This window comes from Oenanthe melanoleuca, chromosome 6 (assembly GCF_029582105.1).
Source record: "Oenanthe melanoleuca isolate GR-GAL-2019-014 chromosome 6, OMel1.0, whole genome shotgun sequence".
Lineage (NCBI taxonomy): Eukaryota > Metazoa > Chordata > Aves > Passeriformes > Muscicapidae > Oenanthe > Oenanthe melanoleuca.
The window spans coordinates 34,612,158-34,637,611 of NC_079340.1; the positions used below are offsets into that span (position 1 = coordinate 34,612,158).

The 25,454-nt window shown below is 45.7% G+C and overlaps 1 protein-coding gene across 2 annotated transcripts in view; it reads left to right on the forward strand.

The window, feature by feature from the left end:
• Nucleotides 1-25,454, forward strand: part of INPP5A (inositol polyphosphate-5-phosphatase A) — a 166,317-nt gene that overhangs the window by 107,952 nt on the left and 32,911 nt on the right. For both annotated transcript variants that reach the window (XM_056494986.1, XM_056494987.1), the window contains exon 9: nucleotides 4,229-4,313. In XM_056494986.1, the coding sequence (XP_056350961.1) occupies nucleotides 4,229-4,313 (85 nt within the window). The remainder of the gene's footprint in view (nucleotides 1-4,228; nucleotides 4,314-25,454) is intronic.

The following is a 25,454-nucleotide window of genomic DNA, read 5'->3' on the forward strand; positions in this document are numbered from 1 at the left end:
TGGACACAGCAGAGCAGGGATGTTTCCAGAGCAGCACAGGAGCTCTCTGAGCCTCTAAAGCTCTTGCTGATGCCCAGAGTGAGCCAAATTGCAGTCATTAGACCAAGATAAGAATTATGTGTATTTATTTTGCAGCAAAGAAATTGCAGTAGTAATTTAGTGTTAATTTGCAGTGACAATCAAGTTTACTACTTAAAAAAAGTACAAATCATGGATTTAGCTCGTCAGAACATTTCAGCATGGGGGTAACTTGGACTGTAAATTCTACTTGAAAGTAACAATTGCTTGAATGATTTCTTCTCTTACTGCCTTTCTGCTCTTTCATTCAGCTTGTCTGCCTCTTCTCAAAATACAACACAATGAGATGTGAAGACAAACAGGCACTAACCCATTCAGTGCAGAAAGCTTTCAGTGTTGTGCCACCAATTAAAAATGTAGAACTAGTTTGAGACTGGCAAAATAATGGAGGTCATGTGTTCCAGGTGTGAAGAATCTGTTATCAAGGACTCCCTGTGCAATTACAAGTTCTGTGTTTTTGGAACTGGTAGAGGAGAAATCATCTGTGGTGTTTGTAGCTGTGTGCTCTGAAGTTTTCCAGGGACAGCAGGAAGCCCAGATGGGAGCATGCTTTGTTCCCAGTGCAGCTGACTTGCCAGTTTGTTATATTGATTGATTTGCCAGTTTGTTATATTGATTTCCAAAATGTGCAGAAGTAAAGATCTTTCTTTGGTGTGTTTTAAAACACGTTAAAAACTCTTTCCCTGTAAGCAATTCCTTCTGGAGCAAGAATAAAGAATGAGAAGGGAGAATGTGTTGTTGCACACTTTTCAGAATGAAGACTTCTCTTTCTGGCAAGGAGGGGCTGGCTGTCATCTGTTAGAAGAGTTTTCTGTTTCGTTGGAGTTTTGGCCCCAGTCTGATCCCTGTTCCCTGCTGGTGGCCTTGCACAGGGGCATGGGGGCTGTGAGTGCTGGCATGCAAACTGTGGAAGGGAAATCCTCTGCCTTCTGTGCAGTCACAAAATCTTCAACTGAGTCTCCTGGTTTGTCATAAGCTGCCTGAAGTTGTACAGGAGTGGAGCCTGCAGGTGTGCTGGAGCCCTTTGGTTGAGCTGTAAGGGTTGTTACAGGAGATGGCACTGGGTGCTCCACTGAACCCATGGATTTATCCTGGTGACATGGGCTGCTGCTTTCTGTTCATGTGGTTCAGATTTATCACTTCATTGAGTGATTTATGGTGGCAGTTTAGTTTAGTTTAAAGGACTATTTGATTGGTGGTTAAAGGAAGGATATTTTTAAGAAGCAAAAAGCAAAGGAGAATGACACAGCTTTGGAAGCCTTCCTAGTTTTTCTGCATGCAATCATTCTTTTTTTTTTTTAAATTGTCTTCCAAATTCTCAGTTGTGGTCCATGTGTTGAACTGTACATGTCTATGGCTCAGAAGATGAAGCACAAGGAGCAGAGGGCTCAGTTTAGCTCTGAGCCCAGTCCTGTCCGTGTCCTGGGCAGGCTGGGTGCTGGCAGTGCCACCTCTGTCCCAGTGCCTCAGTGGCAGGCAGCTTTCCTGGGCAGGGACATGCTGTGCTGCTCTTTGCTGCCAGCTGCTCTGCAGACTCAGCTCTGACTGAAGGCACAGCCAGCAAAGCTGCTGCTTGTGCCACTGCTCAGTTTTGGGCACCAGGAGAAGTTTCAGCTCAGAGCTCTCAGAGTTCCAACCTGTTGGAACAGGTCTGGGATTGGGGAACTCCTGAACTCAAAGTAAGCTGCACTTACTGACAATCAGTAATGGCAAGGACAGCAGGTAATGCATGTGTTGGGTTGAGTCACTTGAAGGAATTTTCACATCTCTCAGTGAGTGCATAGCTGTGGGCATCCCTTGCTGTGCCACTGTTGGGAATTTCCTTGTCCTGCATTAATTCCCCCCCCTGTGAAAAGAGAAGTGTCAGGAGCCACTTGGAGCATCATTCTGGAGAAGTAACATTTGTGCTCTGTCCTGAGACACTCTCTAAATGTCCAACACAACCAGCTACAAGGGGAGCACCTGGCCAGAATTATCAGCTGTAGAGCTGGCTTTGGTTTGTATGCAAACCATGTTTAAATCAGGTAATGTGCAGGGCTGTGAGATGGCTGAGTTTTAATTAATTGATCAGAAGCAGAGTAATCAGCTGGTTTGGTCATCAGCCTGGAGACATTTTCACAGGCTGCTTTTGGAACAGTCTGTTTATTTGGAAAATCTGTCTGCATAATTCAATCACAGGCATGGTTCTCATAATCCCAGTTTGTTTCAAGAGGCCTTCAGTGGACCTTGCTGGCATTCCTGCAGTATCTGTCAGGATATATTCAGCAGGAAAGAGCAACAGGCAGAGCCAAAGCTGATCCTTGACTCAGGACAGTTGGAAAAGCAGAGTCTGTTGTTCTGGTGGGGAAGTTGCAGATCTGATTTTGCAATTGATAGTGTTAGCAAACTGTGGCAATGTAAATGGTTTCACTTTTAAGTTCTCATTTTCCTTCAATTTTCCATGAGGGCACTAATCAAACTAATGTTTTGTGCAGGTCAGGAGTGACAGGTTTTTCTCAGGGCTTGCTGGGAGCTGACAGTGGGCAGTATTTATTAACAGTGCCTGCAATAATCTGTCAGCTAAATGGAGGATTGGAGATTTTCATAGCAGAAACAGATAAGTCTTTGCAAGAGATTTTCTTCCAATGATCAGTGTCTTAGGCCCAATGCACATTACTTTTTCCATAGAATAATATTCCTTGTGTAATAAATTACTGTTGGTGAAAACTGTGAGATGTTTCCAGAGGAGAAGCAGCATCTCATTACAGATCCAGTGTTACATCTTTCCTTGTAGCTTTGAGGATAAATGGGTGTAATGGCAGAACTAAAAGGCACCTGAAGCAAATAGAATCAGAAACAATTGCCCTGTGGTGGGGCAGCAGTGCCCCCTGAGCAGCCCAGCTGGACCCTGCCTCACCTGTGGGCCCTGCTCACGTGCTGATGTGTTCCAGAATGTTCCCAGCCTGTTGCCTGCATCCATCCCTCAGTTCTCACATCTTGCACACCCAGGGGGACTCTGTGCATTTTGTCTGGGTGAATTCTCTGTGGCTCTGGCAGTCGAGTTTTGGGGGTTTCATATCTTCTCAGCCACTGATAGAGATGAATTATATTGATTCCTGGTTTGAAAATAAGTGTGGCTTGTTGGATTTCTAAGTGCCAGGATCTCTAGAAGCTGTAAAATTGTGTATTGTTGAGAGTACCTCCCAACTGTTGTTAATAATAGATCAGCTAATAATACAACAGTTTTTAACAATACAAGATTTGGAAGATGGAGAGTAATGCCATGACTCCCTGGGTAGGACTGAGCCAAGGCTTGAGGAAAAAGTCAATCTTCACAGCTGGAGCAATTACTTGGCAGATGTTCTCTATAGCCTCAGCAGAAATGTGCTGTGAGCAGCAGAGAGCTGTCTTGAGAGAGCTGAGGCCAGTCTGGAGCCTCAGGGATCCTCAGTGTGCCAGATGGGATGGTTGATGTCCCTTCTCATGTGGCTCCCAAAGTGCCCAAAACCACTGGTAACACTGGCTATATATCAGTTATATATTGGTTATATATCAGTTATATATTGGTTATATATTTACATATATCTATATATTGGTAACATTGCTTGTATATCAGTAAACTCAAAGTACTCTGAACTCTCCCTGCATTCAGCATTCCTCATTCTTACCTGCTCAGCCCAAAACCATCTCCTTAAACTTTCCAAGGTGTGAAGGAGCTCCATGATACCCTCAAGATTTCCATGGTCCCCAAATGCCACTTCTGCCAGATTTGTGTGAGCTGCTGCAAATGCACTTTCCCCAGCTTGCTCTGCCAGCCAGGCATGGGAAATCAGGTGCACTGTTGTACAGGGGCTGGAGATATTGATAATATAGATATAGATAATAATAGATAATATAGATAATATAATATAGATAATATAGATAATATAGATAATATAGATAATATAGATAATATAGATAATATAGATAATATAGATAATATAGAATTGCCTAAGCAAAGAAAATCAACTGGAAAATGTGATTAATATATTGGAACAGTGTAAGTGGTAGTTTTGATGGTTCCAGTAATTATTTCTGAGACTGTGCTTAAGGATAACATGTGTTTCTTTGTACATTCTTGCATATGTGTCAAGCTGAATGACAGGTTTGTTCTGTTTTCATTTTTTTCCAGAATTATAGATCAGCGGTTTGAGAAAGTTTCGTATTTTGTCTTTGGAGATTTCAACTTTAGACTGGATGCCAAAGCAGTAGTAGAGGTAGGACTTCTCTTTTTCTTCTGTTGTAGACCTACCAGGTTTGTTTTCTCTTTTTTTTGCCCTCTAGAAAACATAACAGTGCCCTAACAAAGTAATGTTAATACTGACATCAGACTTGGCCAAGACTGCTTCTGACAGGAACATCCACCAAGTGACTGACACTGTGTGCTTGTGGCTTTTGCCAGCTCCTTGTAGCTCACAGTGAATCAGAATAATTTCCTGCAGGGGAAGTGCTGCATTACCTTCCTATCTGAGGGAAAACAAGAGGCATTTCCTAAATGTCTGTGATAGAACTCCACACTTTTAAAATACAGGCAGTCATCAGTACAGACCTTTGTGCCAGCAGCATCCTGATGTGGAAGGGGGCCTGGGAGATCTGGATAAAGCCAAAAGAATGTGCTAAGCCTTTTTCATTATGAGTTGGGATAGCCTTGGCTTGAGTGCTGAAGCTCCAGGTAAGGTGGTGTCAGAAATAACACCCAGACTGAAAACCAGTTTAATCTTATGGTTTTCCCACTTCAATTCTCTGAGGTACTGCAATGTCTTTTTTGTGTCCTTGAGGGCAGGCATGTATCTTTGGAGCCAGAAGTTTTTATTTTGTAGATTAAGCTGTGGGAAATGTCCTGTGTGCCCAAGGCTGGCTGCCCCCATCAGGTGTGGTGCTGCTCTCTTTCATCCTCCTCCTACGTGGTGAGGAGTCCATCTGCTGAAGAACAGGAGTTTGGTGTTACAGCATTGCAAATGGAACCAGTACTTCTTCTTGGAATCCTTTCTGCAGGGCAGTCATTTAGCCAAGAAGCTTAAAGCATGGCTGAAGTGAAAGTCAGGTCACTAATTGAGACTCTGCAGCTTCCCAGTGCATTTGTTGAGGGTTGACAGCTGCCCTGTGGCTGCCCTGGTTATCAGCAGTGGTCAGAGATCGCTGGACAGTGATCACTGCAAACAACTGTTGTTTTTTCCTTCCCTGGTGCTGTGGGTGTTGCTGAGGTGTTGCTGTCTGAGGCCCCTGCCAGTCTCTGCAGTTCCCTCCTGCACATCACTGCTAAAGCTGCCCTGAGTTTCTCCTGCCCTTCCTGCTGCCAGCAGGGCTGCAGCTGCAGGGGGTGTGTGTTTAGTACCAATGGATTAACATTTCCACCTTTATGTCTGCAAGTTCCAAAGTCATCCCCACCAAACAGAATAGTGCCACTAACCCCAACTGATGGAAACTGAGCTGCAGAGCAAGGAGGGAGAGCCCAGGGGCTCTGAGCCTGACACAGTTCTCTGCATCTTGGGAGTGAATGCCTTACCCTGCTGCATGAGAGCAAAAAAGATGTCATTGGGGGATGAATCACATTCATTTTCTCATTCTTCCTACCTAAGATGCAAGCCTGTGTGAGTGTACAAAGCACTACAATAATACAGATTTTCTATTTTTTTAATAAGTAGCATAGCCCAGTAATCAGAACTTCACCCAGCCACTCTGCAATGTTAAGTAATAATGTAATTAATAAGAATTGCATTATTAATAAGTAACGTAATTAAGCATAATTGAAGGTGATTCAGAAACTTCCAGTTTTGTACATGGACAGCTGAAGTCACAGTAAGTTTGTTTTGCAGTGCTGTGCACCTGGTGCAGTTTATGACTCTGTGTGCCAGCAGCCCCCAGAGCTGTGAGAAGCAGCTGTGTGATGTGTGTGGGGCTGCCCTGGGCTCCAGGACATGCTGGGGAGTCACAGTGCAGCCCTGGCAGTAGGGCTGGTCCTGGGGGCACTCCAGTTTCTGGAGCAGCATTTGGAAGGACAGAGCTGTAGGGCACCTCTGGAGGGAATTGTGCAGTAGGACCTGCTGGTCTGGCTGTGTCTGAGTTCCTGGCCCAGATCACAGATAGCCTGTGGGGGCTGTGGCTGCAGTGTGCCCTTTCCTGGGGCTGGCAGGGTGCTGTGGGCAGGGGTGCAGCAGCCACAGCAGCCAGAACAGCCACAGCAGCCAGAACAGCCACAGCAGCCAGAGCTGCCTCTGCCCCAAAGCTCAGGGCCAGCCCACGGCCAGCCCCTCCCCAGGCTGTCCCTGTCCCTGCTGCTGTTTAACATGTGCCCATGCAGATTAACCACTCCCTGGACTATTCAGCAGTGGAGTTAATACTGGGAATTGCAAGGGTTAATCCATTGACCTGTCATCTTTGTGTATGTTACTAAATTTATCTCTGCTTTTCTTGCTGACCTTTTGAATTCCCTCTTGAGACCACAGCTGCTGAAGCTGTAGCAGTGAGATGCTACAAGCAATACTTGTGTTGTGCAAATGCAAACTGTGCTTACATCATAAAAATGTAAAATGTTTGTAAATAATTTCCCAGTTAAGCCATTTAAAGGGACAATCTGAGAGCTGCTCAGAATGTGGAGTGCAGACCCTGATGTGCAGTGTCCTAAATCAGATGCACAAAACGTTGAGCATATTAATTCATAATTAATCGACTATAAATCATTAATATGTCATTTATTGAACACTTATGGGAGCCTCAGTTTGGAGTCACCTTGATTTCTGTGCTGGAAAGATCTGCTTTGCTGTTTCTGGAGCCATCAGGGGAGGCTGCTGGCAGCTGGGCAGTGCCAGGTGCTGCTGGGGGCTCCAGTGAATCTCCAGCTGTGTTTGCTGTTCTGGCAGTTCTGGCCTTGGAGCACCCCCGGGCCAGGTCCCAGCACATCCCACTGGGGCCAGTCTCTCTCCAGGGAAGGTGGATGCCAGTGTTTATCATTGCCAAGCATCCAGAAAATGCTCATTAGCCTGCTCCAGCCTCAGGAACAGCCCTTGTTCTTACAAAATGTGTTTAGTAAGGCAGGAACTGCAGGAGGAAAATCTACATTTCATCGGGTTTTGGTCACTTCAAGGTGTGCTGTAAGACCTGAATCTTCTGTCTGACAGCCAGGTAAATTCACTTAATCCTGTACTGGCAAAGGTGGCTGGGGATTTGCTGCTGTTTAAATTCAAAGTTGTGCCTACTGATTTTTTTTTTAAATGCTAGACTTTTTTGGGTGTTATAGCATTCTGATTATTTGCCTGCTGCTTTCAGATACCTTCCAGCACCTCTATCCCCAGCACATGTGGAAGTGTTTGCAACATATAAAAAATGACAGAAACTTTTATGCTGGTTCAGCTATGAATTCTAGTCTGTATTTGCAGCTTCTCTGCAGTGTCTCCAGTACAAGTGTCACAGCATTTCACAGAAACATGAATTTGTGATTCCTGTAATTTTTCCAAAGTTCTGCTCTCCCCTTTCAAAGCTAACACAGGGCACTGTAATCTTTGCACTCTGAAGTACATTTCAAATGTGTTGGTGCATGTGTGCCTAAGGTACCTTTTCTGTTTCTGGAAAATTATCTTCTAAAATTCAGTAGAAAGATTTGGTGAGGTGATTTTGAAGAACTCTGCAGCAGCAGTGAGACATACTGTAGCTGAACTTGAATATTCCAGAAATCGAATCTTTATTATGAGTTAGTGTTTTGGTTCTTTAAAAGGTGATACATTACATGCTGGAGAGTTCTGAAATAAAACAACTTGGCTGTCACCTGAATGAAACCAGGACACTGAAATCTCTGAACATGGTAAGAGTAAGGAGGGAGCAGGAGTTTGTGGGGGTTTGTTACCAAGAACTGAGGAGATCCCATTGTTTTGTTTGAGATGGGAGAAGTGAAGTGACTGCGACATGGAAGAAATGAGTGAATTCTCTTACCTCTGGCTGCTGCAGAGCTTGTGGTGTTTCCTGCTGTGATGGGTCCCCCTGGTCTCCCCTTCTACCTCGTTTTTCAGTGTGAACAGTTTACTGGCACCTCTTCCCTTCAGTGCTGGTTGGGTGTGGAGCAGAGCTGTGCTGTCTGTGCTCTCTGTGCTTGTGCAGAGCTGTGGGGTGTGATGTGTGTGATGTGCCAGTCCCCAGGGCTGCCACTTGCAGGGCTTTCCCTCCTTTGCTGCAGAAGGTGCTGAAAAAAGAGAGATTTCCCATTCCAGCTAGATCTTGGAGCTGCTCTCTGCTGTGCCCTGCCCCAGCCCAAGGCAGCTCAGCTCCCAGCTCTGGCTGTGCTTACCCACAGGAGGATTTCTGCTTTAACATTTAAAGAAGTTATTAATTGAAACTCTAAGTCTTCTTTGTCCAGTACATCCATTTTAGGAAAGTATAAACAGGCCTAAGAAGATGAGCTTATTTTGACTGTTAGGGAGTAAAACTCTCTTCCTGAGACTGCTGATTCAGGAGTCTTTTACAAAAGTACCTTGTGCTTCCAAGAAAAAGAGTTTTAAAGCTGTGTGTGTGCTCCTCAGTCCCAAGAACAGCAGCTCAGTAACGAGTTCAGTTTTTCAGGCTTTAGGAGAAAGTCACATTAATCACAAAATCCATTTGCTCAAGGTAAATCATAGGCTTGCCTTGTATCCAGGAAAAAACAGGTTTTATTTTTTCCTTGCTAAAGCACATTTTGTTAGGGTTGGTGGGAACTTGGTAGGCTGGAGCAGGATAAAGTGTATCATATATGAAAGTTTATAAAGGTAGCATCAGAAGTAGTATATCAGGATTCCAGACATTTTGGCCTGTAAAAAGCTTGCAAGCTCTATCTGCAGAAAAAGAAGTAAAGTCCTCATCTTAAAACTCAGAATTAATCTTGTCCACCCACCTGTCTGCTCCATGGGTCACAGTCAACCAGAATATTTCCTTTCTAGACTTCTGCCAAGAAGCCCTTTGATAAGCCAGGGCTGGAATTGCTGATTAAATGTGTTTTAAAAGGTAATAACTGCTCAGAAGAATTTACACGTCTGGCTCCATCATTCGCTTGCACTGTGCCTCTCTGCCACCTCTGACCATGTGATTTTATATTATCTGATAGAACAGGAACTTCATTCTGGCTTGTCTTTATGGTGCTGCAGGCAATGCCATAATCTCCATTCCATCACTCTCTTGGCACAAGGTGTGTTCCATTGTGAGCCAGCCAGCAGGGGTGGATCCTTCACCAGAGCTCGGGGGAGCCCTGCTGGCACTGCCAGGGCTGTGGAGTGCTGAGTCAGGAGCTCACATGTGCTGCAGAGCAGGGACCTCTTCCTTGGACACCACTCTCCCTTTGGAACAGACTGCTCTGCTTCAGAGAGCTGATGAACAACTTTTCAATCTGAATAATTGATTTCAATCTTGCTCAAATCTGAAGAAATACTTAAAGTTCGATTTGTTTCATCCCGTGCATTGGACACTAACAAGGATCTTTGCAAACTCCAGCCAACAAATGATCCATTAGTAATTGTCATGAAAAAGATTAATAGTTAATTAGCCAATAATAACTGATTTGAAAAGCTGATTGAAGTGAGGTGATGAATGGATGTGAGACTTCTTTATCTCCTCCTTGTACAGATGTGCTTCCCTGGACAGAAACAGGTCACCTGTCAGGATGAGGCTCTGTCAGTCAGAGACAGCACCAGCCACCTGCTGTCTTGTCAGGTGCAAATATTTGTGTGTGTGTGTGTTTATATAAGTAATATTTGCAGAAGATGCTTTGAATGCATCAGGAAAAGGGCATGAAAGAATTGCACATTCTTGTTACAAACACAGCAATAATTTTCTTTTTTTTTAATTCTGACTTATTTTGCTTTGAGGAACCAGTGAAGTTCCATTGCATTAAAAATGCTGCCATGGCATAGAAAGCAGGTTTGTGTTGTTGTGGGTGTACTCAACTGTGCCTCCCTGTTCCAGAGCAGACTGCTCCCTTTGCTGGGCAGTGACAGGCAGGTTAGCACTGACATTTGGGACACCAGGTGCAGCATTTCATTCGTGGCCAGGAGAGCTCCAGGAGGTTCTGTCCATGGTGGCTGCTGGTTAAAAACTGTTCCAGGGCTCCCTTCCCCTGTAAAGTGATACCAAACCATTCCTGTAAGAGAAAACACATTGCTGTATTTCTGAGATAAACCAGAACATCATGGAATAAATCAATAGCTCACAAGTTTCAGGTCATGTTTTCATTCCAGTTAGGAAAGCATGTAAAATCCTGGATTGGTTTTATAGTCTCAAACAGTTCTCAAACTGTAAAAGCCTTCCTCTCATAAAGATTTTAACATTCTTTACAAGCTCAAATGTTTCTAGGAAATGCTGGAACTGCAGCCTTTGTAACATGGCAGTGTAATAAAGATTTGTTAAATTAAAATGCAAACAATTTCAGGTGTAATAAGGAGAGCTTTATTAATGTAGGTAAATGGCAGCAACACATCTGAGGCACCTGCTAATGTTCATTATAAATTACTCTCACAGACATTGTGATGAGTTTTATATTGTAGCCAGACTTATAAAAAGCATGCAGATTGCTTTCCCAAGGGGCTGGATATATTTACTTAACAGTGTAGTTAATTGCAATTATTTATTTTCCAGTGATTGCAAATGGCCTCTGCATGTGGCCACTAGGAATGATTCAATTACCTCTGTTCTCAGCGGTCTCAGGCACAGCCAGGCTGGGATTCCCAGAGGCCAGGCTGCAGTGCATTAACTCAATCTGCTCCAAGGCTCTGGAGCCAGCAGCCCTCAGCTCAGCAAGCTGGAGAGATGCTCATTACCCTGCAGCTGATTCTGTGACATCTTTCATTCCATACTGCTGCTGCCACACGTTGGCAAGATTCACAGGAGGTTAATTAAATCCATCTTCAAAACAACGAGGGGCCAATGAGCCATATCCCCGTTGCAACAGTAAATTAAATGATGCAATTGTTTCTACTTCCATCACAGATAAGGGGGGAGATGAGTGAGGGGATTGTTCTCTGGCTGCCTCCTCTGGGGCCCAGAGGGGCTCGGAGCATGTGCTGAGAAAGCTGCTGAGAACTGGGGGCTGCAGGAGGGGATGGCACTGCTCCTGCAGGCAGGGGTCCTGCAGGGAGTTATCCTGGCAGGAGGAGTGGGGGATGGAGCTATCCTGGGGGAACGGAGTTATCCTGGGGGAATGGAGTTATCCTGGCAGGAGGAGTGGGGGAATGGAGCTATCCTGGGGGAATGGAGTTATCCTGGGGGAATGAGTGTGCAGATGGAGTTATCCTGTGGAAACACAGTTATCCTGGGAGGATGAGTGTGGAAATGGAGTTATCCCGTGGGAATGAGTGTGGAAACAGAGTTACCTGTGAGGATGAGTGTGGGAATGGAGTTATCCTGTGAGGATGACTCTGTACAGGGACCCCCTGCAGCCTGCCCAGGTGGAACAGTACACTGTAAATCAGCATCGACTTGAGTATTAATTTTAATTTTATTAATTTTAAGGAAGTTCAGGAAGCACACCCTGAGCTGCTCAGCACTGTGGAATAAGCACTTGCAGCTTGTTCATTTCTCTCTTTCGTGGTTCTTGCTCTCAAAGTTGTGTAGCAGAGACAAGAAACAGGACAGCAGATTCTGTTCCTCAGCCCCTCTGAGGAGGACTCACACCGTGGTAATTTTGAAAAAAAATGTTTACTGGATACAGGTCTCCACTGTATTTTATCATGTGCATAGTTAAATGAAACTTTGACTTTCTCATCTACATGATGTGTCCACAAATCTACCTTTATTAGTACTGATAATTCAGACAGCAATTTTTCCTTTGTCAGAATAGGATTTCCCATAATGTGTCGTTTATCCCAGTCCCAATTTGAGATGAGAATTGGACATTTCAAAGCAGCATATGCAAAGTGGCAGTCTGGTAATCTCACATCAGCTGTAATAACTGCTGTAACATGGAGGTTGCTCCTTCTCCAGGGGAAGAAGGATAAAGTTTCCTGCCCTTTCTGTGGTCATGCAGCAGTGGGTCACCTCTGCCTGGTGCCACAAGGCAAGAGAGGCTCTCCACGTCCTCACTGCATGAAACACCTCTTCAGTCTGTATTGAGCCCTCAGCTCTTCTCACACAGACACCAGAGTGGGAAGGGGGCAGGATGCAAGTTCTAGCAGTGACTGAGACATTACCTCCTGTGCCAGTTTTACTATCCTATATCTCCACCTTATTAAAATCTAATCCTGAATTCTTGCATTACTGCTTATACAAGAAATGTGTTAGGGTGTAATTTACAGCTCTTTCAAGCTTTCACAAGGGTAATTAATGTGTAATATTTTAATATGTAAAGCTGTTAAGGGGTTAAAACCAATTGTATGAATAGAGATTATAGGATCTTTATCACATGTTGTTTATCTGATCAACAGTTAACAATTTAAGACAGTATTATCCTAGTAAAAAGAAGATTTGTTTCAGACACTGACATAAACATCCCCTCATAATAGTGGCTTTTCATTTACTGCGTTGCAATGTACCATAAGCTTAAAGGCACAAGAGCTTCTTTGTGTGTCTCAATAATGCCTGTCCAGAGTGATGTCAGTCAATTTTTGACCTATACAGTCTGATGTTATTCTCAACGATCATGGAATAGATTTTTTTTTTTTTTTTAATGAGTGAAGAGTATGCCAATAAAATCCTTGAATATTATAGTATTTCTTCATGGTATCTTCCTGTGGAAGAAAAGGGTATATTACCTTGGTATATTACACATGGTCCTTTCTGTGTAGTCATGTTCTGGCTTCTGCTGGTTTTTGTTGTTTTCTTTGTAACTGACTTTCTACACTTCGTGCAACTTGCTCTTTCAGTGGGAGAAACAAACAGTAACAATTGAATGGCATTTTCTGGTAGAGGTGGGAGAAGAAGCAGTTTATGTATGAAAGAGCCCACAAATGAACACTAACAATTGAATGGTACTTTTTGGTAGAGGTAGGAGAAGAAGCAGTTTTTTGTCTGAAAGAGCCCACAAATGAACACTAACAATTGAATGGCACTTTTTGGTAGAGATGGGAGAAGAAGCAGTTTTTGTCTGAAAGAGCCCACAAACAAACAGTAACAATTAAATGGCACTTTTTGGTAGAGGTAGGAAGAGAAGCAGTTTCTCTATGAAGGAGCCCCCTGGTCAGAGCAGATCTGGGTCCAGCCTGTGGTGGCACTGCTGGGGTGCCATGCAAGGTGTTTTTCAGGCCAGCTGCCCTGTGTTCCAGCTGCAGGGTGGGCAGGAGGCTGTGGGGTGGGCAGGGTCCATTTAGGGTGCACAGCATCCCTCAGGGGTCCCCCCTGGCACAGCTGGGGCTCTCCCCATCCTGAGCCAGGCAGGGAAGGGGCAGCTCTGACCCAGTGGCACAGGAGGATGTGCTCAGCCTCTGCTGCTGCCTGGCACAAAAGGGACAATCAGCTCCTGGGGGAAAACACCTTCCTGAGCTCTCAGTGAGGCACATCTGGCAGCCCTTGGGCAGGAGCAGCAGGGCAGGGCTGGTTCTGCTCAGTGCAGGGGCTGTGCAGTAGCTGCAGAGATTGCCATCATCTGCTGCCCAGCTCTGGGCACACAGGCAGCTCTGCCAGGCTGGGGATGCAGTTCTGTTTTGTCCTCTCTGACAAGCTGGGGTTCCTGTTCTGTTCTCCCTGCCAGGCTTAGGCTGTTCTGCTCTGCTCTCCCTGCCAGGCTGGGGCTGCAGTTATGTTCTCCCTGCCAGGCTGGGGTTCCTGCTCTGTTCTGTTCTGTTCTGTTCTGTTCTGTTCTGTTCTGTTCTGTTCTGTTCTCCCTGCCAGGCTGGGGCTGCAGTTTGCTCTCCAGCCCAGGCTGGGGTTGCAGTTCTGTTCTCCCTGCCAGGCTGGGGCTGCAGTTTGCTCTCCAGCCCAGGCTGGGGTTGCAGTTCTGTTCTCCCTGCCAGGCTGGAGTTCCTGTTCTGTTCTGTTCTGTTCTGTTCTGTTCTGTTCTGTTCTGTTCTGTTCTGTTCTGTTCTGCTCTGTTCTGTTCTGTTCTTCCTGCCAGGCTGGGGTTCCTGTTCTGTTCTGTTCTGTTCTTCCTGCCAGGCTGGGGTTCCTGCTCTGTTCTGTTCTGTTCTGCTCTCCCTGACAGGCTGGGGATGCAGTTCTGTTCTGTTCTGTTCTTCCTGCCAGGCTGGGGTTCCTGTTCTGTTCTGTTCTGTTCTGCTCTCCCTGACAGGCTGGGGATGCAGTTCTGTTCTGTTCTGTTCTTCCTGCCAGGCTGGGGTTCCTGTTCTGTTCTGTTCTCCTTGCCAGGCTGGGGATGCAGTTCTGCTCTCCCTGACAGGCTGGGGATGCAGTTCTGTTCTGTTCTGTTCTTCCTGCCAGGCTGGGGTTCCTGTTCTGTTCTCCCTGCCAGGCTGGGGCTGCAGTTTGCTCTCCAGCCCAGGCAGTCTGGGATGGATTTCAGTGCACTGCTGCTCACTGCATCCAGCTCTGCTCCCCCAGAGACAGGAGAGAAATGCATGTACTGCTGGAACTCATTCTGGGGATCACACTGTGCTTCTAAAATGCTGCTTCTAGATTATTTTTACTCATATTACCCTAATGGGTCCCTGAAAATTAAACCAGATGCAATTTTTGTTTGTTTTCAGCTGAATGCAGTGTAACTGTAGTACTGTCAGTAAGCTTGCAGAGCACAAACATAACCTGAGTTGAGTTGGACTTCAGTGTGGATCCTGTATTTCCCCCTCCATGTCATTTGGGGCTTTTTTAGTCCTGGAGTCTCTGCAGTGCAGCCCTGAGCTGGATGCTCTGGATGAGCTGATGCTCTTGGAGAAGCATCTCCAGAGTTCAGCTGCACTGCCCTGTGTCTGCTCCCTTGAGAGGGAAGGGAGATCACAGGAGGTGGCACTGTGCACCCCTTCATCACCAGAGGAGTCAGGGTGTGCTGAGTGCCTGAGTGACAGCAGCTGATTAAAGCAAGCCAGAGGTCCAGAGTGTACACGAGATCTAAATTAAGATTGCCAAAGTGGGATGGAAATCTGTTTTTCTTCTGTCTTCTGGGTATTTTACATTGTATAAAATAAATACTAGATGATAATTGCCAGTATGGTGTCTTGTATTGATTTAATTCAATAAGCAGCTTCACCTCCACCTTTTGCATGCACCTGCTTTAAAATATATGCATTATGAAGGCAGTGATTCAAAGTCTTTAGGAAATCAATACCCAGACAGGATTCTGTTCTTCAAATATTGACAGCAGAATAACTCTAAGAAACAATGACAAACAATAAAAGCAGGGTTAGACAAAATGAAGGCTGCAGTTCTTGTGTTAGGCTGTGCAGAGGGCTCAGAGCACTGCCTGCTGCTGCATGTTGCATGTGCTTCAGCAAACACCTGATGCTGGCCCTTTGCTGTGAGAATTGCTGCTGGAACTGTGACCACTGAAATAAAAGCCAGTTTCTGCCAGTGATTCCTCTACAGATGGCTGTTTCATCTGGTTTTTTGCCAATAACTTGCACGGATTACTTTCAGCCATGTGTGTGTGCTGGGAAGATACAGAAGGGTGTTTATAGACTGTTGGCATTAGCATTGTTCCCACTTTTGATAATTTCTCCAGAACTAAATGGAACTTGCACTGAAGCTGGTGAATTACAGATTTTTAACTGATCAGATCTGTGTGCTAGTTCATAGTGGGTTTGTAGTGGTAATTTTAAAATCCTTTAATATGGGCAGCTCAGTTTCCTGGACACTGAGTGTAGTTGTCAGAAGTTACAGTGTGTGCTCTAGGGAGTAAAATGTGTCACAGTTAGTGCAAACTGCACTGCTTGCTTAGTTGGTAGCAGCTCTGAGATCAGATTGTTGTGGATAGCTCAGCACTGCAGCTACAAGTAATACCAGATTATCAGCACTCCTGCAGAAAAGCATTCTCCCAATGCCATTCAAAACCAGTCTGTCTTGGTTGTCTCACTCTGAAGTATCTGAAGACAGTCCAGAAATTCAGATGGGTATAAATTTTCTTTCCCTTAGGTGTGGAAGGCTTAGGAGTGCCAAGAGGAGCTGTTTTCAGAGCTTCATTGGAGATCCACTGCAGTTCACTCAGACAAGCCTTGCCAGGAGCTCAGAGGGTTTCCCTGGAGTGTGCAGGCTGTGGTTTCAGACTCTGCAGTGTTCACAGCAATGCCCCCCTTCCTTTTGTGTCTGAGTGATGTTTAGAAGCTGCTAACAGAGGATTTAAAATGAAAAATCATATGTGGGAAATCAGCCCCTAGAGTGGTTCTGTTCCTGGAGTGGCTGCCAGAGGAATTGTGAGAGTCCTGTGTTACCAAGGGGTCGTGCCTTTCTGAAGGTTTGTTTTAGTCAAACAGGTGCCATTTGCTTCAGCTGAGGATGAAATCACTGCCACATATGATCCAGTATGTGTAATTAGACTGGACAAATGCACAGTCTCTTCTGGATGGAATTTCAACCTGTAATTTCTTAAAGCTTCCTGAGCAGACTTAGATGCATCAGTCTCAGCTTTGTCATTAAAATAATTCCCACTGAGTTCAGTGCTGTGGGAAAAGATTCTGCTTCTGTATTTCTTTACTGTGTGGGTCTCATTGATGCTAATAACTATCAAGTTAAATCTGCACCTGACCACAAGCAGCTGATGGAACATTCCTTTTAGCCATGCACTGTATCCCTGATAGAGACAATCAGTAGGTAAAATCTATGCAAATGAGCAGAGTTCCAGTGAGGGCTGCCCTAAACAGGAGTTAAGCCATGCACCCGCCTTTGTGCCAAATTTTTCAGGGTTTTTTCTCCTGTAATGAATACATGTATTTTGTGCATTGGAGCATGGCACAGGGCCTTTTGGATGGCAGGCTCTTCAAGAGAGAGGAAGAGAGTTTTAATCACAAAAGCAGAAACTTCAGTCAGAGGAATGATTCCACACTTTGTTTCGTTTGTAAATGCTGTTTTGGCTTTTGTGAAACAGAACCCAAGTCCAATTCAGGGATCCTTTCCATGGGGCTTTTGGAGTCTGAAATAGAGCACATGAAAAGAGCAGGAGATTGAACATAATTTGTTCCAACAACTAGTCTAAGATTTTTTCCAATCAAGATTCTTTCAGCATATTCCTCTTTGTTGAGCTGTAAGCAGCTTTTAAAATAATGGCATTAGCCTATATTTCAGGGCTTTGCTGGGTGTTTCCAGCTCTGGTGATTAGTTACAAGAAATAGAAATGCCTGTATTGTAACCTCTTAATGGCTATGGGAGACTTGTAAACCAAGTTGAGATTTAAGCAATTTGTAGATTTCAAAATGAGCTGCAGAGTTCATTGAGAAGGAAAAATGCATCATTGAAATTCATGGTGCCACTTTGGTTTTCTTAGCTGAGATTTATCAGTGAAAGCCATATTGCTTTTCCTTTGCCTTTATTTTAAAGCTCTTCAATACATTGTTTTTAAGGTCCATTTCTTTTACAAGCTTTTCCTTTCAGCTTGCTCAGGGTATTGGGTCCTATGAACATCTGTTTGTGCCTAAAATCAGCCAGGACCTGGACTGTACCCTGCCTCCCTCCTCCCCTTTGTTTCCAGAGGCTTTTGTTTCCGATTTCATGCTATCAGAGGGGCTGCATGTTTTCCTGTGTGAAGTTGTCAGAGAGATAAAAGCACAGGAGCAGGGTCACATTTCGAGGGATGGGCATGAAAAATTGGTAAAATGTATCTTGAGGGCCACCCACAAGACTTGCCTGAAGAAATTCAGAAGTAGAGAGTAGAATTGTAATTTTTAAATAGTGCAAATTCCAGAGTGGAATAAGTAATGATGAAGTAAGTGTTCAACCAGCAGAAATCTCTCAGTCAAATTTACACTTGGTTGACTTATTCCTGTTGGGTAGCTTGAGAATCTCTAGTTGGGCTTTGTGACAAACAGAATCCCCTCGTGTTCATTGTGCTGGCTGCCCTCATGTTCAGCCATGTCCCCTCAGTGTGTCAGAGGGTTGGAGCCAGGCTGTTCCACCTCTCAGCCATCAGAGGGGCAGATCTGGAGTTCCTGTCCAGCACTTCAGTGCAGAATCACAGAACATTAGTGTGCATGATACCAGACCTGCAGGGAGCACTGAGGAGGAGGATGATAGAAAGACAAACAGTGCATCCCAGTGAACCTAAAGAATCTCCTCTTCAGTGGGGCAGCAGGGTCCTGTCCCTGTGGCTGTGTTTGCAATGCTGCCCACCATGGCCAGCCAGACACAGCTGCTCCTGTCTGACCCGAGCTCCAGAAGGGCAGCCTGGTGTGGGAGAGGGCAGGGTGGTTCCTGTGGTGGCAGGAGCAGCTGCAGCACATCTGGGCTCTGCCCCGCCTGCAGGGGCACAGCAGGGAGGGCTGCAGGTGTCCCACAGTGCTGTCCTGCCTCAGTGGCAGCAGGGTGAAGCAGTGCCTTGCTATGATCTTAACTTCTCACTTCGCTCTCTGCCAGGAATGAGAGGAAGGAAATGGTTTAAGTGGTACAGCAGCCCTGGTTTGGGTCAGGGATTCACTAAGATGGTTACTTTTGTTTTAGAAGCTTATCATGAGGATTTTGTAAAAGCACATGATGAGAAAACAAATTAAATATGTCCCTGTGTCCCTGGTCCCTGTGTCCTGTGTCCTGTGTCCCTTGTCCTTGTGTCCCTGTACTCTGTGTCCCTGTGTCCCTTGTCCCTGTGTCCCTGTGTCCTGTGTCTCTTGTCCCTGTGTCCCTGTGTCCCTGTGTCCCTCTGTCCCTGTATCCTGCTGTCCCTCTGTCCCTGTGTCCTGTGTCCCTGTGTCCTTGTGTCCGTGTCCCTCTGTCCCTGTGTCCCTGTGTCCTGTGCTCTGTGTCCTTGTGTCCCTGTGTCCCTGTCCCTGTGTCCCTGTGTCCTTCTGTCCCTCTGTCCCTGTGTCCCTGTGCCAGCTGAGCACAGCCCACACATCCTCACAGCAGCTGTGAGCAGACATCTGGGCAGGAATCCCCCCAGTTTTGAGGGGAAAAGGATGATCTGTTGCTGACCACAGTGTTTTCATGTCTTTCATCACTTCAAGTGTTACTTGTAGAAGTTAAACGCTGCTGGTAGCATCCATTGCTGGTCTTAATGGCTATAAATTCTTTTTAAAATCACAGCTTTCTTACACCAGCAGTTTTCTTTGGCATACCTGTCTAATTTTGGATGGGTTAAGGAATTTACTTTGCTCAGCTTTGTCTCAAAAGGGAAAAAAAGAAAGGCTAGAGTAAAAATTAATAGCACATCTTAAAATCTTTTACAACATCTCCTTTTTTCTGACTAAAAGTGAGTGAAAAAGGCCTCAGTAGAGGAAATAAAGAAGTTATTACAACTTCTACTATTTTGTAGAGTATGAAAAAGCTTTCTGTATGTTAAACAGTCTTGTGGACATCTGGCATGATTGGTTTTAATCTGCTGACTAAAAAGTCAGGATTAAATCTTGCTTTACACCTCTTTGTGTTGCGGTCAGTAAAGTGACAGAGCTGCCCTGAAACAATGGCACTACTTATTCCACCCAATATGCCATGTGGTAGATCACCCCCTTTTTCAGCACCACTTCTCTGCAAGGACAATGAAGCATCTGGTGGGGTTTTCCTGTGTGCAGGATATTTTTTGTCAGTAATTTCACTCAGCCGCTCTGCTCAGCTCTCCCTCGGTGCTACTTTTTGAGATGGGGTTTGCCAAATCCAGTGGCAAGAGGTCATTAGGCCAAAGTGATGAATTTTTATGTGCCTGTTCCTTGTGTTTCTGCTCAGTCATGATTCTTTGCGCGCTGTGCTGCCTCTGAAAAGGAGCCACAGTGAGCAATTTGTCCTGCCAGCCCGGGGAGAATGGGAGGCAGATGAGTTAAAGCAGCGTGGATGAGTGCAGGCAGAGCTGTGCACAAATGTTTTCTGAGGGCAGAACAGAATCCTCCTGTCACTATTCAGCCACAGGGGCTCGGGAGATTTGTAGCCTGTTGGCTTTCCATCAAGTGACAAATGAATTTAACAGCACTTAAAGGTCCAGCAGGAGAGCAGCACTTCACCAGGCAGCCCAGCTGCGAGCTCGGAGATGATGCTGCACTGACCTTTCTGTACTCATGTGTCTCATCTCTTGGGTCTTGGTTTGCTTAATGAAAAGAATTTCATCTCTGTTTCAGGAACTCTGTAGAATGAACTTCCTGCTGGTTTGGCCCAGTCAGGTCCCATCCCCTCTGTGGTGGTCTTTGGTTGTTTCAAGCAGGAGGACCCTGGTGGCCTCATTTCTCTCAGAGTTTCTGTCCTCCTCAGTGGTACTCTCAGTGGTGGGGTTGAATGAGCCAGGGATCAGCATTAATTGGGAGTTAAATCCCTCTGAATTTCCAGCCAGTGCTGTGAAGTTGCTGCTCCTCCAAGTAGTTCTCTCAGGCCAGCTGTGTCACTAGTTGGCTGAGCTGGTCCTGAGCCTTGAAGCTCTCAGTGCAATCCTGTCCTGGGGTTCCTGAGCCTTGAAGCTCTCAGTGCAATCCTGTCCTGGGGATCTGAGCCTTGAAGCTCTCAGTGCAATCCTGTCCTGGAGATCTGAGCCTTGAAGCTCTCAGTGCAGACCCTGGGGGTACCTGGGGGTCCTGAACACTGCTGTACCACACCACACCTTGCTCTCACACCATCACAAGCCACAGCAGCAGGAGCTCAGGCTGCGTCAGCAGGGTGGTGAACAGAGGCAGTACATGGAACATGCCCCCCTGTTTCCTCTCTCCACACTGACTGTTTTACCCCCAGGTGTTTTTCTGTGATGCCAGTCTTTACTGGGTGTGGGGTGAACAGCCCCTGTCAGTCCATCTTAGCCTTCACCAAGGAGAATATAGCAAATGTTGGGTGTGAATACAGGCTCCTGCAAAGGGGGAGCTCCAGTGTGGCCTGGGTGTTGCAGAAGGATCAGCCTGCTGGTGGGCAGCGTGCCTGGGGACACCAGCAGCCCATCTGTGGCCAGGGTGCTGCAGCAGCAGCCAGCTGAGCCAGGTGAGCCAGGTGAGCCAGGTGAGCCAGGTGCTCGGCCCTGCACCACCACAGGGGTGGCAGAGGGACAGTTCAGCAATCCCATGGCTCTCAGAGCTGTTGAAGCACAACAAGCTGTAAAGGATTGTTTGAACTTACAGGCTGCTGGGCTCATATTCCATTTCAAAAGTGAGTAAAGCAGCAAATGATGGTGAGCCAGACAGGGAGCATGTCAGTGAGAAATGAAGGAGATATGAGAGGATAAAATGGAGTTGAGTCAAAGAGGCTGGACAAACACAACAACAGGGGAAAAAGACAGTAAAGACATGTGAACCATGCTGCATCAGGGAGACAACACCTGGTCAGTAAAGTTTGAGTTTTTTCCCATAGATGGAAAACTGTGAAAGAACATGGGCATCTCTTCCACTTTGCTGTACGTGCTCATGACCACTGCATGAGCTGGAGGGTGTGTGTCCATCCTGGAGGGTGTATGTCCATCCTGGAGAGTGTGTGTCCATCCTGGAGAGTGTGTGTCCATCCAGTAGAGTGTGTGTCCATCCAGGAGAGTGTGTCCATCCTGGAGGGTGTGTGTCCATCCTGGAGAGTGTGTGTCCATCCAGGAGGGTGTGTCCATCCTGGAGAGTGTGTGTCCATCCTGGAGAGTGTGTGTCCATCCAGGATACCGTGTGTCCATCCAGGAGGGTGTGTGTCCATCCAGGATACCGTGTGTCCATCCTGGAGGGTGTATGTCCATCCTGGAGGGTGTGTGTCCATCCAGTAGAGTGTGTGTCCATCCAGGAGAGTGTGTGTCCATCCAGGAGAGTGTGTGTCCATCCTGGAGGGTGTATGTCCATCCTGGAGGGTGTATGTCCATCCAGGAGAGTGTATCCATCCTGGAGGGCACCCATCCATCCCTCCCTTTTGCTTGGGCTTAGCAAGAGTCCAAGCCTGAGCTGCTGGCAGCTGACAGCACATTTGTGCCTCATGCAAGTCACTTATCTGTTCCATGTCTCAAATCCCATCTTTTTTAAGAGACTATGGGTTTTTTTGCTGTTTTGTATAATAGGAAGAAGAAAAAAGTATTTTATTTCTTTATTATTTCTACTTTTCTGTTAAAAAGCACTCAGTGCCTGCCTCAGGACATCTAGATTTTAGGTACATACATAATTTGATTTCAGAATTGCCCAACACTACATGTTTTAAAAGTCAGCTCCCAATTATACCTGCTGCTGAGAGTCTACTTTGTGGGAGCCAAAGGGTCACATTCTCCAAAGGTTAAGCCTTGAACTTGAGCTGTGTCACACCATTGATCTTGTAAAAAACTCCCCATTATTTTAAAGGGCAAACTGCTGAATTTACTCTGTTTGGCAGTGCTGGCTGGGAGTGTTCTGGGCTCGCTGCTGGGGCTGGGTCAGGACCTGAGCTCCCTGCAGGGCTTGAGGGGAATGGAGCTGACAAACTCCAGGGGCTGCAGAGCCCAGGGCTGGAAGGAACTCCAGAAGCACCAGACAGTTGTCTTAGTTGGCTTAAATTTCTGCTATTTGGTGTTACTGCTGCCATGTCTGATTCCTTATGGAGTTTGGAGTTTGGAGGCAGCAGAAGCACAAACACCATCAGAGCAAACACAGGCAGTGGAACCACCCAAAGAAAGGCAGTTGTGAGGCACACTGGGCAGATGGGGCTCACAGGCTGCTCTGCTTTTAAAGTGAAAAGCAACAGAGGTTCTTAGTCTGCAAGTCAGATAAAAGCAAGTTTAGCTGTAAGGAGAGAAGCTGCCTCTTACTCAGTTCCTCCTGAATTCAAGAGAGCAGGGGATTTTATTTTCCTCTACAGAAACAGATTTACATCAGAGATTCTGTGTGCTCCATCAAAGTCTTTGCTGAACAGAAACAATACACCCAGTCCTCTGCTTGGTCAGCAGGAATGGGAGATGTAAGTGCTCTGAAGGTTTCCAGTGATGAATTTATCAAGCTGGCATTACTGCATGGCCAAAGCAGAAAAAATAATGGAAGACAAGTAACAGAACATCTGAGCAGATCTGAAGAGTGGTGCACCTTATGGGACAAGACATTTATATTGTGTTTATGCAGAGAATTTCCTTAGAAACAGTTGGACTGCCCCAGTTTCTGTAATTATGAAAAAGTAAAGATTTCTCTTTGAATACTCTCTCAAGACTACTTGACATCAAGTAGTAAAACAAAATTATTTAGAAAGATGGACGGGGGGAGGGGAGGGATTTTTCCTGCAGATTATTTCCAAATTCCAGGTCTTGTAGTAGGTTTATCTGGATCTGATCAAAGTCCTGAATACATATTATTGATGTGTGATGTCAGCAAGTGGTTTTAAACTGAGGCCTTAAAAAGTGAGTCTTTACCTTTGTCTACAGAGACCCTGCACAGTTCTGTGTCCTGAGTCACACAGGTGCCAGACAGCTCCAGGGAAATTCTTTGGGAATCACTGTGTGGGTGCTTTGCTGAGCTCAGGCTTGAGATCACAGTCAGGAAAATGAAATGAGAGAATAAAAAAACATGTGCAACCTGACCAGAGAGAGAGAGAGAGAGAGAAAATGAGGAGGTAATCAGCATGTGGGAATATGGAAAAGGAGTTCTAGCCTGATCTGTAATCTTGGAGAATCTCAGAGGCAGAGGCCTTTTGGAATTAATTCAGATTCATTCTGAAGAAGAGAATTAAAAAGAGAGCCATCATTGCCACCAGCTGTTGGCACAGAGCAAAGCTGCTGAGGCCAGAGGCCACAGCTGGGACCCCAGGGCTCCCTGCAGACCTGGAAGGGCAGATGCCCCAGCCCATGGCTGTTCCAGTTGTTCCAGCTGTTCCAGCTGTGAGCCATCGCTCCCTGCCCCAGCCCATGGCTGTTCCAGCTGTTCCAGCTGTGAGCCATCACTCCCTGCCCCAGCCCGTGGCTGCTCCAGCTGTTCCAGCTGTTCCAGCTGTGAGCCATCACTCCCTGCCCCAGCCCGTGGCTGCTCCAGCTGTTCCAGCTGTTCCAGCTGTGAGCCATCGCTCCCTGCCCCAGCCCATGGCTGTTCCAGCTGTTCCAGCTGTTCCAGCTGTGAGCCATCGCTCCCTGCCCGCCCCGTGGGGCCCAGCAGCCCTGCTGAGCCTGGCCCTGCCTCTGGGCTAACAGGGAATGGGCTGTGATGAGCCTCGTTCCAAAGCACAGTGCTGCTGTCCTGCTGCTGAGTGCACAGCTCTCACTGACACAGAATGCTGCACGGGACTTTGTTTTTCTCACTTGCAACTTTTCCTTCTCTGATGCCATGTGACGTGGGGAATTCGTTGTTGTATTCCCAATATCCAGGGAATTGTGTCATCTCCTCAGAGGGAAGGAGGAGCCCAAACAAGACAGATGTTCCTGCTATTCCCGAACTAGCAAAGTTTTTACCTTGCTGATTATTTCAAATACAATCCAGATAATAATATTAATAATTTTTTTAACTATTATCCTAATTTAATAAATGTCAAATTGATTTTGGGTCTTCAGCAGCATTTCAGAATCACTTTTATAATTAGGTGACACATGTATGTCTGTCTTTTCTCTCCTTCCAGAATTCACAGAGTATGAAACTGGAAAAAAATTAAGTGTCTTAAATTGAGTTGATTTGGTTGCTCATGTACTCAAGACCTTATTTCACTTGGGTATTAGGAGTCCAGACTCTGCATTTCTCTCCTGGCACTCCCAGCCACGAGCACGTCTGTCAATCTGTGCACCTTGCTGCAAGTTCCAGTGGCAGCTATTGCTGAACTTTTGTAATTGTCAAGGAGCAATGTATACATTCTCTTTTCTCTTCTGTTTTTTAAGAAAAGTTCAAAGTAATAATAAGTCCTTAGAAGAGTGTTCAGATAATAGAGAGCAGTAATTCACATATTTAGCATCAGTGGGTAGGTGCAGCAGGACAGGGTGAGTCTTTTGGTGCCTGAATACCAGTTTGGGAGATTTCCCTCCCACCCCCAGGAATTACTGAGGGACTCACAGGCCTGTAGTAGCTCACACATCAGAAGGTGGGCACAGTCTAAAGGACGTTCAGGAAGCAGGAATGTGGGATCAGTGAAAAGTCAGCTGCAGCTTTCAGCCAAGCAGGAAGCAGCAGTGCAGGCCACAGCTGCTCAGTATTCCCAAATAAACACAATATAAATACAAATAAACACAATATAAACACAAATAAACACAATATACAGTGTGTAATGGACTGTTGTGTGTTTGAGGTATATAATAATTGTTTTAATGCTTGTATCCCAATTTACTGTAAGGATGCAGAAATGCAGTCTTAAACACTTTGTGTGGTGTATATGGGGGAGCAGATGTGGTTTTGTGTGTTATGCTGTAAATCGACAGATAATTCTGAGAATTGCCAAGGTTAGAAGTTCCAGATTTCTCTCTTGTAAATATAAGAAACATTTCCTTCAGCTTTGTGTAACAGGACGTTGTTCCATTCCAAGGC